This window comes from Schistocerca nitens, chromosome 5 (genome assembly GCF_023898315.1).
Source record: "Schistocerca nitens isolate TAMUIC-IGC-003100 chromosome 5, iqSchNite1.1, whole genome shotgun sequence".
NCBI lineage: Eukaryota > Metazoa > Arthropoda > Insecta > Orthoptera > Acrididae > Schistocerca > Schistocerca nitens.
Window position 1 is genome coordinate 863391242 of NC_064618.1, and position 16493 is coordinate 863407734.

At 41.6% G+C, this 16493-nt stretch overlaps 1 protein-coding gene across 1 annotated transcript in view; it reads left to right on the forward strand.

Annotated features, from left to right (window-relative positions):
* The window catches only part of LOC126259691 (loricrin-like), a 130781-nt gene that overhangs the window by 63381 nt on the left and 50907 nt on the right, over positions 1 to 16493 (forward strand). Inside the window, exon 2 of the mRNA XM_049956651.1 lies at positions 3388 to 3517. Coding sequence (XP_049812608.1) covers positions 3388 to 3517 — 130 coding nt within the window. The remainder of the gene's footprint in view (positions 1 to 3387; positions 3518 to 16493) is intronic.

Here is a 16493-nt window from a genome sequence, read left to right on the forward strand (position 1 = left end):
AATGGGTAGCTCTGAGGGATGAAGTAGTGAAGGCAGCAGAGGATCAAGTAGGTAAAAAGACGAGGGCTAATAGAAATCCTTGGGTAACAGAAGAAATATTGAATTTAATTGATGAAAGGAGAAAATATAAAAATGCAGTAAATGAAGCAGGCCAAAGGGAATACAAACGTCTCAAAAATGAGATCGACAGAAAGTGCAAAATGGCTAAGCAGGGATGGCTAGAGGACAAATGTAAGGATGTAGAGGCTTGTCTCACTATGGGTAAGATAGATACTGCCTACAGGAAAATTAAAGAGACCTTTGGAGAGAAGAGAACCACTTGTATGAATATCAAGAGCTCAGATGGCAACCCAGTTCTAAGCAAAGAAGGAAAGGCAGAAAGGTGGAAGGAGTATATAGAGGGTTTATACAAGGGCGATGTACTTGAGGACAGTATTATGGAAGTGGAAGAGGATGTAGATGAAGATGAAATGGGAGATAAGATACTGCGTGAAGAGTTTGACAGAGCACTGAAAGACCTGAGTCGAAACAAGGCCCCGGGAGTAGACAACATTCCATTAGAACTACTGATGGCCTTGGGAGAGCCAGTCATGACAAAACTCTACCATCTGGTGAGCAAGATGTATGAGACTGGCGAAATACCCACAGACTTCAAGAACAATATAATAATTCCAATACCAAAGAAAGCAGGTGTTGACAGATGTGAAAATTACCGAACTATCAGTTTAATAAGTCACAGCTGCAAAATACTAACGCGAATTCTTTACAGACGAATCGAAAAACTGGTAGAAGCGGACCTCTGAGAAGATCAGTTTGGATTCCGTAGAAATGTTGGAACACGTGAGGCAATACTAACCTTACGACTTATCTTAGAAGAAAGATTAAGAAAAGGCAAACCTACGTTTCTAGCATTTGTAGACTTAGAGAAAGCTTTTGACAACGTTAACTGGAATACTCTCTTTCAAATTCTGAAGGTAGCAGGGGTAAAATACAGGGAGCGAAAGGCTATTTACAATTTGTACAGAAACCAGATGGCAGTTATAAGAGTCGAGGGGCATGAAAGGGAAGCAGTGGTTGGGAAAGGAGTGAGACAGGGTTGTAGCCTCTCCCCGATGTTATTCAATCTGTATATTGAGCAAGCAGTAAAGGAAACAAAAGAAAAATTCGGAGTAGGTATTAAAATTCATGGAGAAGAAGTAAAAACTTTGAGGTTCGCCGATGACATTGTAATTCTGTCAGAGACAGCAAAGGACTTGGAAGAGCAGTTGAACGGAATGGATAGTGTCTTGAAAGGAAGATATAAGATGAACATCAACAAAAGCAAAACGAAGATAATGGAATGTAGCCAAATTAAATCGGGTGATGCTGAGGGGATTAGATTAGGAAATGAGACACTTAAAGTAGTAAAGGAGTTTTGCTATTTAGGGAGTAAAATAACTGATGATGGTCGAAGTAGAGAGGATATAAAATGTAGACTGGCAATGGCAAGGAAATCGTTTCTGAAGAAGAGAAATTTGCTAACATCGAGTATAGATTTAAGTGTCAGGAAGTCGTTTCTGAAATTATTTGCATGGAGTGTAGCCACGTATGGAAGTGAAACATGGACGATAACCAGTTTGGACAAGAAGAGAATAGATGCTTTTGAAATGTGGTGCTACAGAAGAATGCTGAAGATAAGGTGGGTAGATCACGTAACTAATGAGGAGGTATTGAATAGGATTGGGGAGAAGAGAAGTTTGTGACACAACTTGACTAGAAGAAGGGATCGGTTGGTAGGACATGTTTTGAGGCATCAAGGGATCACAAATTTAGCATTGGAGGGCAGCGTGGAGGGTAAAAATCGTAGAGGGAGACCAAGAGATGAATACACTAAGCAGATTCAGAAGGATGTAGGTTGCAGTAGGTACTGGGAGATGAAGAAGCTTGCACAGGATAGAGTAGCATGGAGAGCTGCATCAAACCAGTCTCAGGACTGAAGACCACAACAACAACAACAACAACATGTTGGACAGCGACAACAGGTGAGGCGACGACGCTGCCTGAAATTGCGTTAGTGTCCAGAGCAGGTAACCAGAACACTAACAGCCACTAGGCAGAGAATTCCGCTGCTACATTTGAATTTGAAACACAGTAATAGTTAACTCGCTCAAAAGAACACTGCTTGATTTTACGTCAGTGCCCAGGGCAGGTAACCAGAATACTAACGGCCACAAGACGGAAAATTCCACTGGTGAACTCAAATCTTAGTCGACCAAAATAGTTTATTGCACCGCATAGCGGCTAAATTTCAGCAATAGAAACACTCGGTGTTGCTCACCAGAAAAACTCCGCAACAGCAAACCACCGAAGCGAACCACCACAACAAGAATAGATGTGGTTCAAAAATGGCTCTGAGCACTATGGGACTCAACGGCTGAGGTCATTAGTCCCCTAGAACTTAGAACTAGTTAAACCTAACTAACCTAAGGACATCACACACATCCATGCCCGAGGCAGGATTCGAACCTGCGACCGTAGCGGTCGCGCGGTTCCAGACTGTAGCACCTAGAACCACTTGGCCACTCCGGCCGGCCAGCGAAGTTCACGAAAACGCATAGTTGGGAGAGAGCAGGGCTCACCCTTTCCCTAGCAGATTGTCTTGTTAACTTTGAAGGGCTCTGTCAAAGACGTGCTGAATTATATTCACATTGTCTTCCGGTCTGTATGTTGAGCGTCTTCCACAATGACTTGCATCTTAGACACCACCTGTTGCCATTAATTTCTTATGGCAGTTTTTTACTGTCTTAGGGTTAAGCATTGCATTCCTACCTCGGTCTTGCCTCCACTGTCTGTGGACTTACACTACCGACCGCCTGGCACATGGTGGCAATCATAACACTGTTTCCTACTGTGAGTACACTAACCATTTTTTGGTTTTTACTCGATCAGCCTCTGAAATCACCTACTGTAAACCTCATGTTAGTCAATGTTATTACACGGCAGCAAGAGCTGATGCCACTTCTACGACAATCAAAATTGAAAATAGGTATTGGTGTTACAGCCACAATGTATCTCTTAGCCCGTATAACGCCAAACCGACTATAAATTTAATAATGCCTTCTTCTTACTTCACGTTATACGCACAGTAACAAAAATTTCGTTGTTTGATGTCTTCCGTGGAATTGCAATTTTAATCGTTATCTGTGTGTATTGTAGTATTGCAGTACTGTATTGTAGTAATACCACAGCTCAATATGTGCCCTTAGCTTGGCTGTATAGAATGTGTCAGACAAGCAAGAGGGGTTGTCGCGGGATTCCTGTGTTTGCTGTGAGAACCTGCCTGTTCATCTTGCATCCCTCCTTGTCCTCACATCGTGACGAGTGAGACGCGCTCCTGTTCTGTTGCAGGTTGCAGCCGTGAAGCCGCCGCGCCCGCCAGTGGCGCCTCTGGTGGTGGCCGCGGTAACCGCCGCAGCAGTGGCATCCCTCCTCGCTCCTCCGTGTGCGGCCATCACAATCTCGCCTGTGCCTGTGCCCGGTTCGTACCGTTATTGCATTTGCCGATTCACGTCAGCGCAGTGCCGTAATGCTTAAGCACTGATTGACTCAGTACCGATGTCTTTCTATCGTTTCACTTTCATTCAGTTTCAGTTGTAGGACACATGAATAATGTTACCCCTTTAGATGAACATAAGATGAACTTCAACAAAAGCCAAAACGAGGATGAAGGAATGTAGTCGTTTTAAGACGGGTGACGCTGAGGGAATTAGATTAGGAAATGAGACACTTAAAGTAGTAAAGGAGTTTTGCTATTTGGGGAGCAAAATAGCTGATGATGGTCGAAGTAGAGAGGATATCAAATGCAGACTGGCAATGGCAAGGAAAGTGTTTCTGAAGAAGAGAAATTTGTTAATATCGAGTATAGATTTAAGTGTCAGGAAGTCGTTTCTGAAAGTATTTGTATGGAGTGTAGCCATGTATGGAAGTGAAACATGGACGATAAATAGTTTGGACAAGAAGAGAATGGAAGCTTTCGAAATGTGGTGCTACAGAAGAATCCCGAAGGTTAGATGGGTAGATCACATAACTAACGAGGAGGTATTGAACTGAATTGGGGAGAAGAGGAGTTTGTGGCACAACTTGACTAGAAGAAGGGATCGGTTGGTAGGACATGTTGTGAGGCATCAAGGGATCACCAGTTTGGTACTGGAGCTGAAGGGCAGCGTGGAGGGTAAAAATCGTAGAGGGAGACCAAGAGATGAATACACTAAGCAGATTCAGAAGGATGTAGGTTGCAGTAGGTACCGGGAGATGAAGAAGCTTGCACAGGATAGAGCAGCATGGAGAGCTGCATCAAACCAGTCTCAGCACTGAAGACCACAACAACAACAACAACCCCTTTTTCCACGTGGTTTTTAGAACTATCTTTCTTCCAAGAGAATCGCTATTGCATTTGCTAAAATATATATATATATATATATATATATATATATATATATATATATATATATATATATCTTATTTCAGCACGGATAAATAGAAAAGAAATAGTACGCATTTCCTTCTAGGGAAGTAGTAGCTTTTGGTGGCTGCATCACAAGCATAGCGCCTAGATAATCCTCAGACAACTCATGTCATACAGCTACTATGATTAACTTTTATATCCGGGAAACCTTAACTTTATATATTGTCATTATTAATCGTCACAACCGCGCGTTTCGAGTATAAATAGAATTACTGTACAACTATCGTTATTTCTATGAGATTGTGTGAAAAATGTATACTGGCACAAGAAATGAATGAAAGCAGATGACTAGAAGTCAAGTAGGAAGTACTAATTAAGGGAGACTTCGAAAAGATGTAGACAAGACTCAGAAGACTTGTTCAAACAATGGCTACTGCTGATATCAAATATTGTCAGATTACAGAGAAGCAATCGAGATAAAGTCGGAGGGTTAAAACGTGGGGAAAGCTGAATTGCGGTGCTGTAGAGATATGCTGTCATTTATGTGTACAGTTATGGTACAACATATAGACGAATTACAATTAACAGGCATTATTAAATTAAAAACAGGAGAAAAATAATATAGTAAATAATTTCATAAAGAAAAAACAACTTCTTCCTTACAAAGCAATTCAACAGCATCTCCAAAAGGCTAAGGAGTACCAGCAAAACCTAAGTTATTAGCGCTTTTTCTGACTAGAAATCACTGGAAATGTGTGAGGCAGCCACCGCGTGCTATGCAACTAATTGCTAATAAGTCATCATTTCCTATTCAACTGCAGATAATCATTGATCCATACTCGGCAAAATACGACATGCCGGGGGAATGCATCACTGTGCAAGAACAGATGTCAGCAAGACTAATCATGACGTCGACTACCCAAGCTGAGACTTGTACCTGTATGCTGCGGCTTGTCCCATCAGGCATATGCAAGTAGACAGGAAGTTGAGGCTTATTAACTCAAAACTCGCCCCGCAGTGCAGTTCGTGTCAGCAGCTGGGGAGTGAGAGCTGCTCTGGGTGTGGGGGAGTCAGTTACTGGGGGAGGGGGGTTGCAAATTTCAGCTGCTGGGGAACGTCGGCTACTGGGGGATGTTAGATACTAGGGAACACAGTATTCCTTTCACTCCTCTGTAGCTGATTGTATGTTGTCTCCTTATTAAAAGAGGCGCTAAAGAGAGATATAGATAGACATGCAGATAGATAGATTGATATACAGAGGCAAGTAAATTTTCTGTGGTGCATGAATAAGAAACATAATACAATTTTATTTCGCTACAAAGTTTGAGTTTCATTCGCTTTAAGGCATACGTTTTTTCTCTGAATTTTTTGCAGCACCATCTATGGCCATGTTGTGATGAAGGTAAAGCATAGCTAAATTTCTCCTAATTTATTACGAAAATATTAAGTTCAACTGCCACATCAAAATAAAAAATTCTTCTCATAACTTCTTCTCTTCCTAAAATCGTGTTTCCAAAATTCGTTTGTTTATTGGCTGTTTTTTGTGTATCTGTGCGTTTTTACTTCGCGTATCTGGAAGGATCTTGCTGTTAATTTATAGTTGATTATAAGATACGTTTTAGAAAGCCTTGGCACTACAGTTACGACTAGTAAATAGTGCAGCATTCAGCAGAAGTTCGTTATGCACGAAATCTCTAGCACATCTAGTTCAAATGCATTTAGAAAGAAATATTCGGCTTTTAATAACACAGATAAAATTTTATGGCGTACAACACGGTACATTATTTTCGTCCGCCGGATAATGGCGCTTGGTAAGATGAAGCATTACAGAAAAACTTGCCAACATCCTTCACATGTTTTATATGTGTAATTGATACTACACACTGGCAACCGTCATAGAGCAATTTAGAGGAGAAAATATTTAATCTGAGGTTGCATTGTGTCCGCGAGTGTAGATGTAAACAATGTAATTAATTACATTGTTCCACTAACTATAAGTAACTCAGACTGCTTGTTTGCCGGTGAGCTTGCCTGCTTAGCATAGCATTTCAGCTAACACTTGTTTTCTGCAGTGATAAGAGTGGGGCTGCAGCCTATCACCTAAGTTATTCAATCTGTACATTGAGCAAGCAGTAATGGAAGCCATAGAAAAATTTGGAGCTTGAACCGAAGTTCACTGTAATTACGCCAGGAAATGCAAATTGCTTGGAAGTGCAGTTGAACAAATTGAATAGTGTCTTGAACATTGTCAAAAGCAAAACAAGAGTAATGGAATGCATCTGAATTAAATCAGGCGATGCCAAGGCAATTAGATTACGAAGTGAGACACTAGAAGTAGTAGATGAGATTTGCTATTTGTGTAGTGAAGTGACTGATGATATCCGAAGTAAAGAGTATACAAAATGCAGAATGGCATTGGCAAGAAAAGCATATCTCAATAAAAAAACAGTCAACATTGAACATAAGTTAAAGGTTAGAGAATCTTTTCTACAGACATTTGACTGTAGCCTTGCACAGAAGTGAAAATAATCAGTGCAGACATAAAGAGAGTAGAAACTTTTTGTATGTGGTGCTAGGTGCTACAGAAGATATCCGAAGATTCTCTGGGAAGATTACATAACTGATAAGAGAGTTCTCGAAAGAACTGAGGGCAAGAAAAATGTGTGGCATAATCTGAGTAAAATAAGGCACCATTTGATATGTAGGACACATTATAAGACATCAGGGAATCAACAGCGTAATATTTGAGGAAAGTGTAGGAGATAAAATTGCAGAGGAAGATCAAGAGGAGATTACAGTAAGCAGGTTCTGATGACTTTTGGGTCGCAGTAGTTATTCACAGATGAGGAGGCTTGTACAGTTTGTAGTAGCGTAGGGCATTGCATCAAACCAGTCTTCGAACCGAAGGTTGTAACAACAACAATTATAACAAAAGCTTCGTCAGCTTAGTTTTACTACATCGCCTAAATTAAGTCTAAACATGAAGTTTACCTGCCAGATAAGCAAGATATTTTTTAGCCACTTGTGTTTTGGCACGAAAGTAGCATCGTGGCACTTACACTGAGGGTTCACATTCATGTCTTGGAATGAATTTGGACGAATATACGTGTGTGTGGAAAATAACACTATGCCACTTGTCCCATAATTTCATTGTCGACTATCGATCATTTAGCAAAGTTGATCACACCACTAGCAACAAACTCTTTTACCGTAACGTATACTGATAATACATTATTTCAACAATTTTATACATATGTCACGTTCATAACAACAGCACTAAATTTGCTTGCTAGTTCTATAGATTCCATACTATACTTCTGAAATTATGTTGTAGGAGTCATGTGAAAAGTTCATATTTCGAATGTAGGAATCATTTAAATTCAGTTCCCTGTATATTGCTACTATGAACTGAGGATCTGTAACGTCTAAAGATTACAACAGGATAAAATATTTGAGGGGGCACCTACTTCATTGGTTAATTCCAAAACTGTGTCCGACATCGACGTGAAAATTATTAGACAACACAAAAATCCAGTTAAATGACTGTGTTGAAGAATAATGTTAGACAAAAAAATATTTTACACAAACATCTGTAGACTAAACGCATTAGCTCAATTACTATCAATAAAAGATTAATTCCAACATTAAATTCTGCATAACTGCGGATGTGTAACTGACTAACGAAATCAAAGGCTAGTTCTAGAATAATCAGAACATTCCTTTAAGATGAGATATTTTACACACCATTTCACTCTCATTTTAAATTTCGTAACATTTATGTTTATTTTATTTCGCTAAGATGGCTGAAAGATTTGAGAAAGGAACAGATATACTGGTTCCACGACATTCATATAAAGGGTGTTTCAAAAAGGACTTTACAACTTTCATATAGATTTATTGAAAGAAGATATGGAGCTGGGTTAAGTGTTATTTTGGAGGGAAACACATCAAGTTTTTTTTTACCTTAACCTAAAGATGTTGTATGTGGCTTCCGTTGGTTATCCCGCACACATTCCATCGGAAGCCAATTTCTTCCCAAACTCGCTGTAGCACTCCAAGTGTAAGTTGCTCAGTGGCGGCGTGAAATCTTGCTCTAAGCCGTCACAGGAAGTACAAACACGATATCCTTGATGGATCCCCATTAAAAAAAAAAATTTAAAAAAATCGAATGGTGTCAGGTCTGGAGAACGTGGGGGCCATGCAACTGGCACATCACTGCCAATCCATTGACCTTAAAAGCGACCACTGAGAAAATCCTGAACGTCAGCCAGGCAGTGGGGTGATTCACCATCCTGCAACTAGTAGACACTTTGTTCTCGGTCATCCTAATCAATCTGTGGTATCAAAAATTGTCATAGCATATCTAAGTACACTATCCCATTGATGGTTCTCTCACGGAAAAAAGGGCCATACACTTTGTTCTTGCTCAATGCCCAAAAAACGTTCAGTTTACGGCTGTCACGAACATGTTACAATGTTTGATGTGGAATTTCACTGCTCCAAATGCTACAGTTACGTACGTGTGTTAACCTTGCCACTTAAGTGAAAAGTCGACTCGTCAGAAAAGATGATTTTGCCCAAGAAATGTTCATCCTCATGTAATCGGTTGAACATATCCGCACAGAAGTTCTTACGAGCAATTTTATCAGTGTCGTTTACTGCCTGTACGATCGTGAATCTTACGGTTTCAAATGCAAACGGTTTCTCAGCACACGCCAAACAGTCGTATGTGGGATTTGCAGTTCGCGAGATACACGCCGGGTTGATTTCGTAGGGCTGTTGACAAAACCGTGTCTCACTCGCTCAACGACGTCGATAGATGTGCTTCGACGACCAGATGATTGCCGCGCGGGATTAGCCGAGCGATCTAAGGCGTTGCAGTCATGGACTGTGCGGCTGGTCCCGGCGGAGGTTCCAGTCCTCCCTTGGGCATGGGTGTGTGTCTTTGTCCTTAGGATAATTTAGGTTAAGTGGTGTGTAAGCTTAGGGACTGATGACCTTAGCAGTTAAGTCCCATAAGATTTCACACACATTTGAACATTTGACCAGATGATTTCCCAAGTCTTACCGAGCACCCTGTTTCTGCAAAACATTTATGCCACTAATAAATTGCAGGCATACTAGGAGGATCTTTAGCGTACTTGGTACGGAAATTACCCTGAACTGTTGTCACCGACTTCGATTCTTCAAACCAAAACACACAGTTAGCACGCTCAGGCCCAGTGAAGGCAGTCATCCTTAACGCAACTGCCGCTAGCGCTCCTTACGGTGCGATTCGGCACTAGCGAACTACACGAGGCAGAACGTGATATATTTTCATACAAACTGGCACTACAATCTTCTTTGAAGGTACTATGAATTAATTTATATATTTTCCAAGTTGTAAAGTCCTTTCTGATATACCCTGTACATTACTTTTAATGTAGTATACAAATGTCAAATTGTTTTGTATAAAAACTAATGTAAATTAAAATAGTGCTAGCCGTTTACTTCTACTATGAAGTACATATTTGTACTTCGTTTTTGACGCCTCATATCCCCTAAACCGATGGACAGAGGCTTGGTTATATATAAAGGTATTTAAGTGGCGCCACAGGCAGTTCAGGGTGAGCTAAGACTGAGATTTATTACCAACGCATATTTCGACTCATTACTTGGTACATCGAACACAATACCAGCACAAGTGAACCCTGGCACCGAATTCCGAAGAACGTAATGCAGCCCGGCTAATTAATTCTTCACGTTATAAAATTAAAAAGTTGGATTTGTGGCATAATTAATGGGAGCTCAAAATTTAACTGTTTATGAAACTCAAGTTTCAAAATGTTCAAATGTGTGTGAAATCTTATAGGACTTAACTGCTAAGGTCATCAGTCCATAAGCTTACACACTACTTAACCTAAATTATCCTAAGGACAAACACACACACCGATGCCCGAGGGAGGACTCGAACTTCCGCCGGGACCAGCCGCGCAGTCCATGACTGCAGTGCCTCTGACCGCTCGGCTAATCCCGCGCGGCGAACCTCAAGTTTAGGACACGCTTTAGACTTGATGTAAATATTACATTCTCAATTTGATGACGCACTTTTTAAGACAGTTTAGAAGCAAAAACACATATGCACATGTGGCAAACATCACAGAACAATTAGACGTGAAAAATATTTAATTTGAGGGAAATAACGTTGCAGCACTTAACATAAACTTTGCATTTTTGTATTTCTGGTGTATATTGGGAGACATTTTGGACTTAGAAATAACACTGTGGTACCTGAAAAGCATCACAGAACAGTTTAGCTGTGGAAAATTATTTATTTGAGGCTCCATTGTGCGATACACGCTATATGATACAAAAATCGAATTTTGCACTTATTTTTGGATAATGACTCTTGGGCGTAAATTTTAAAAAATCAGGTATTTCGGAGACGTCTTAGCACAGCTCTGTGGCTGCCTGCCGGCCGGAGTGGCCGAGCGGCTCTAGGCGCTTCAGTCTGGAACCGCGCGACGGCTACGGTCGCAGGTTCGAATCCTGCGTCGGGCATGGATGTGTGTGATGTCTTTAGGTTAGTTAGGCTTAAGTAGTTCTAAGTTCTAGGGGACTGATGACCTCAGATGTTAAGTCCCATAGTGTTCAGACCGTTTTTTTTTTTTTTTTTTTTTTTTTTTTTGTGGCTGCCTTTAGATTTCACTTTAATCCACACTAAAATACTATGCTGTAATTCTTTCATTTTAATACTACACTGATATTCTCTGAAGGAGGGTTGTGGCAGTAGGAGGGGGAGGGCATTGCTGGTCATGTGATAAATAATTAATTGTGTGATTTGTTACATGATGGATAAGAGGCGCTTTTCTGCCGCAATCTTGGATTCTTACATCTTCGGTTGGGCACCGACCCGCTCTCTTGACACATCACAAATGTAAACAAAGTCGCCTGGGGGCCCCTAGATACGCTAGATAGTTCAAGGCAAAGGGTATGTTTCACACCTTGCAAAATTTTGGTACTGCAGAAGCTACAGCATAACATGAGCTTTGTCGTCCCTGCCAGTAGTTAATGTGGCCTTGAGGATAGGTGGGGAATTGCGTTTGAAGTCCATAAGGCATTTAGTGGGTACCATCGCCCACACCTGATTGGCTGAGTCGTGCATTTACAGGTTCAATTTGGGGAAGAAATCGAGACCCAGAACGAGAACAGCTTCTTGTGATTTGACCACTGACAACTCTACCGCGACTGTGGAACCGTTATACCCTAGCATTAGAACCCCAATGGTCGGAGCTGTGGTGAGCCTAACCATTGGTATGCCAGTTGAGAATCACTGCTGGTGACCCTGTCTCAGGGAAAGTGACTGAGATGCCACGGATTTACACTTCTAAATATGAAGGTTTGAATGGGAAAATTGCATGAAGCTGAAAGTCACCACGAAACAAACGCTTGTATATCGCCAGAAAGGCATGTACCATTGACTTTCAACCAATGGACCGAATTACGCACTTCGTTCTTGAGGCCCTACTTATAACAGGAGCGACACTTGGCCTTCTGAAAATAACTGTTCTCTAATTGATGAGTTATAAACCTACTAACAAGGGAACCTCCCCATCGCACCCCCCTCAGATTTAGTTATAAATGACACAGTGGATAGGCCTTGAAAAACTGAACACAGATCAATCGAGAAAACAGGAAGAAGTTGTGTGGAACTATGAAAAAATAAGCAAAATATACAAACTGAGTAGTCCATGTGAAAGATAGGCAACATAAAGGACAATATTAGCTGATGAGTGCCGTGGTGTCGTGGTTAGAGTGAGCAACTGCGGAACGAAAGGTCCTTGGTTCGAGTCCTCGATCGAGTGAAAATTTTACTTTTTTTATTTTCGCAAAGTTAGGATGTGTCCGTTCATTCATTGACGTCTCTGTTCACTGTAGTAAGTGTAGTGTCTGTGTTTTGCGACCGCACCGCAAAACCGTGCGATTAGTAGACGAAAGGACGTGCCTCTCCAATAGGAACCGAAAACATTTGATCGCAAGGTCATAGGTCAACCGATTCCTCCACAGGAAAACACGTCTGATATATTCTTTACGACACTGGTGACGTCATGTGCGTCACATGACAGGAATATGTTGTCGACCCACCTAACTTGCACACTTGGCGAATGGGTAAAAAGATTATTCTACCTTGCCCGATTTAGGTTTTCTTGTGGATGTGATAATCACTCCAAAAAAAGTGATGAAAACATAAGAGTTTGTCACATAAACTGCATCAAATGAATGCAACAGTTTCAGAGTCGCACAGTTTTCCCTGTGCTCTGTCAAAACATATGTTTTTTACGTTTTCAAATGTTTCCGTGCGTAGAACGTCAAATTCTGTATATGTTCAAGCAAATTTGAACATGTCCTGGAATTTTGGAAAGCGAAGTTGATTATGTGTGAGCGCCTGAACTTTGATAATTATCTGAAAATAAAAAATTAAAATTTTCATCCGAGACAAGATTTGAACCAAGGACCTGTCGTTTCACAGGTGCTCACGCTAACCACGGGACCACGGCGCTCATAAGCTAACAAACTCCTTGTTGTTACCTACGTTGCGCATGGACTACTCAGTATGTATATTTTGCTTATTTTTTTCATAGTTCCACACAACTTCTTCCTGTTTTCTCGATTGATCTGTGTTCAGTTTTTCAAGGCCTATCCCTGTGCCAACTTATAACTAAATCTGAGGGGGGTGCGATGGGGAGGTTCCCTTGTAAGACAAGAAAATAACTTTTTGTAGGCGGACAGTTGCATCCAGCCAGTCATGTTCACTGCACTCCAGACTTTGACGGTGTGTACGAGCCTGAAATGCAAATGGGATGTCCTGCCATGCTGTACGCGACGTCATTGCTTACTGAAAAGCACGAATGAGTGGCAAACAAGCGTCTAATGAGTGACGGTTCAACTTAGGGAAGTAATTTTCTAGACACTCATCTGGTGATCACATGCCGCACTAAAAAGTTCGTATATGGTAGCTTACGCTTGTCATTGAGACACTGGAACTCACAAACCCGCGTCAGTTGCTCTAGCTGGGCTATGGAACTCACGGTAACGCAGTCTACTTGGCTTTGTAAAACTGAAAAATTTGTGTGTCTAACAGGTGCTACTTGTATTTACGAATCAACTTAATCTGACAAGTTGTCTTGTAACTGAATATGCGTTAACTGACTAGATTGTACGTCCAGGTTAAGTTGCTGTCTAAGTGTATCTACATCGACGCGAGAGTATGCATGTACAAACGGTTTTCTGTTGCGTGACACCTGTGATGTTCTGGGTAACTGAGGGAAAATCGGAGGAGAAAGAGCTGGAGATAGTTGAAATTAGATACTGTAGGCAGCCAATGTCATTTAGGTGTACAGCTACAGTACGGCATAAAGCTGGACTACAATGAACAGTAATTGTTACATTTAGAACAGAAGAAAAATAACATAGTAAATAACTCGATAAATTAAAAACTTGTCCCTTACAAAGTAATTCAACAGCATGTATGAAAGGTCGAGAAATACCAGCAAAACCTACCTTATTAGGATTCGAACTTACTAGAAAACACTCAAAATGTTGTGAGGCAGTCATCGAGTGCTGCATAGAATGCTCTAAATTGTCAGTTTAATATAAAGGTGGCTCCGAAACTACCAATGAGAGTACGACGAAAATCAACACCTTTAGTAGAGCCTGCGTGTGGAGTCTAAAATGAACCACACAAGTCTATCAATTATCATGTAGATGCAAGATCCAGATAGTAGATTCAGATGACGACATTTTATATACAGGGTGTCCCAGCTATCTTGTCCACCCAAAATATCTCTGGAACAATAACAGCTATTGGAAAACGACTTTCACCGGTATCAATGTAGGGCTGGGGCCCATGAATGTACATATTTGGAAACATTCTAAAATGAAAGCATATATGTTTTTTAACACAAACTTATGTTTTTTTAAATTGACCTCCTGTATTTTTTCTTCAGCAATCCATAGCATGACAAAGCACATACACAATGGCGTTGATTGCATCGCAAAATTCCCATTACATCACGAGATATTAAGACGCGAAGTTGACGCTTGAAACACGCGACATGCGCTGCTAGCGCACGTCCTGAGGCTCAGGCGTGAACCCCATGCTGCCCGTAATCGCGATGTGATTGACATGCGTAATCACACTTCCATACTTATCAAGAGGTCCGAAACGAATACTACGGTCTGCTGCCATCCTGCATTAACGTCGTACATTCCAGGAGGTATTTATCCCATAGGCTAGGGGTGAAGCGGTTCTGTAACATATCTGTGTACCGCAACGTTAGTCACAAAGTTAACTTCGCTTATCGTTAATCCGTTACTAAAAAGGTAATGCCGTTCAACGTTAAAACTTTACTTTACTGTAGATCTAGTGCAAGTGACAGTTAATCATTCACTCGTAATAGTAAAATTTATGTTGATGGTTTTAGTGAAACGAGCAAGTGGACTAAAAGTTTTACCGTTGTTTCGGACCTCTTGATAAGTATGGAGGTGTGATTACACATGTCAATCACATCGCGATTACGGGCAGCATGGGGTTCACGCCTGAGCCTCAGGACGTGCGCTAGCAGCGCATGTCGGGTGTTTCAAGCGTCAACTTCGCGTCTCAATATCTCGGGATGTAATGGGAATATTGCGATGCAATCAACGCCATTGTGTGCGCGCTTTGTCATGCTATGGATTGCTGAAGAAAAAATACAGGAGGTCAATTTAAAAAAACATAAGTTTGTGTTAAAAAAACACATAAGCTTTCGGTTTAGAATGTTTCCAAACATGTACATTCTCGGGCCCCAGCCCTACATTGATACTGGTGAAAGTCGTTTTCCAATAGCTGTTATTGTTCCAGAGATATTTTGGGTGGACAAGATAGCTGGGACACCCTATATACTGAGGACAAAAGTCACGCGGCACCCCCTAATACCATGTCGGACTTCCTTTTGAACGGCATGGTGCAGCAGCTCGACGTAACTTGGACTGAACAAGTCGTTGAAAATCCCCTGAATAAATACTGAGCCACGCAGCCTCTACAGGCGTCCTTAACTGCGAATGTGTTCCCAGTGCAGGATTTGTGCACCAACTGACGTCTCAATTTTGTCCCATAAAATGTTACAAGGGTCTTAATGTCGGGCGATGTGGGTGGCCAGATCATTCGCTCGAATTGTCCAGAAATGTTATTCAAACCAGACGTGCACAATTGTCGCCCAGTAACATGGCGCATTGTCATCCATAACAATTCCATCCAAGAATGGCTGCACGTGGTCTCCAAGTAGCTGAACATAACCATTTCAAGTCAATGACAGTCAATGATCGGTTCAGTTGGACCGGAGGACCCAGCCCATTGCACGTAAAGACAGCTCACACCATTATGGAGCCATCACCAGCTTTGACAGTGCCTTGTTAACAACATGTGGTCTGCACCACACACGAACCCTACCATGAGCTTTTACCAACTGAAATCGGGACTCATCTGACCAGGCCACACTTTTCCATTCCTGTAGGGTCCAACCGATATGGTCACTGGCCGAAAAGAGACGCTGCAGACGATGTCGTGATGTCAGGAAAGGCAATCGCATAGGTCGTCTGCTGCCACAGCCCATTATTGCTAAATCTCGCCGCACTGTCCGAGCGGATACGTTCGCCGTACGTCCCACATTCGTTCCTGCGGTTATACGATGTAGTTTTGCTTGTTTGTTAGCACTGACAACTCTCCGCAAACGTCGCTGCTCTGGGTCGTTAAGTGAAGTCCGCCCGTCATTGCTTAGTCCGTGGTGAGAGGCAATGCATGAAATCTGGTATTCTCGACACACCCTTGACACTTTGGATCTCGGATTATTGCATTTCGTAATGATTTCCGAAATGGAATGTCCCATGTGTCCATCTCCAGCTGCCATTTCGCGTTGAAAGCCTGTTCATTGCCGTCGTGTGTCCATAATCAAATTCAAATGGCTCTTAGCACTATGGGACTTAACTACTGGGGTCATCAGTCACCTAGACTTAGAACTACTTAAACCTAGCT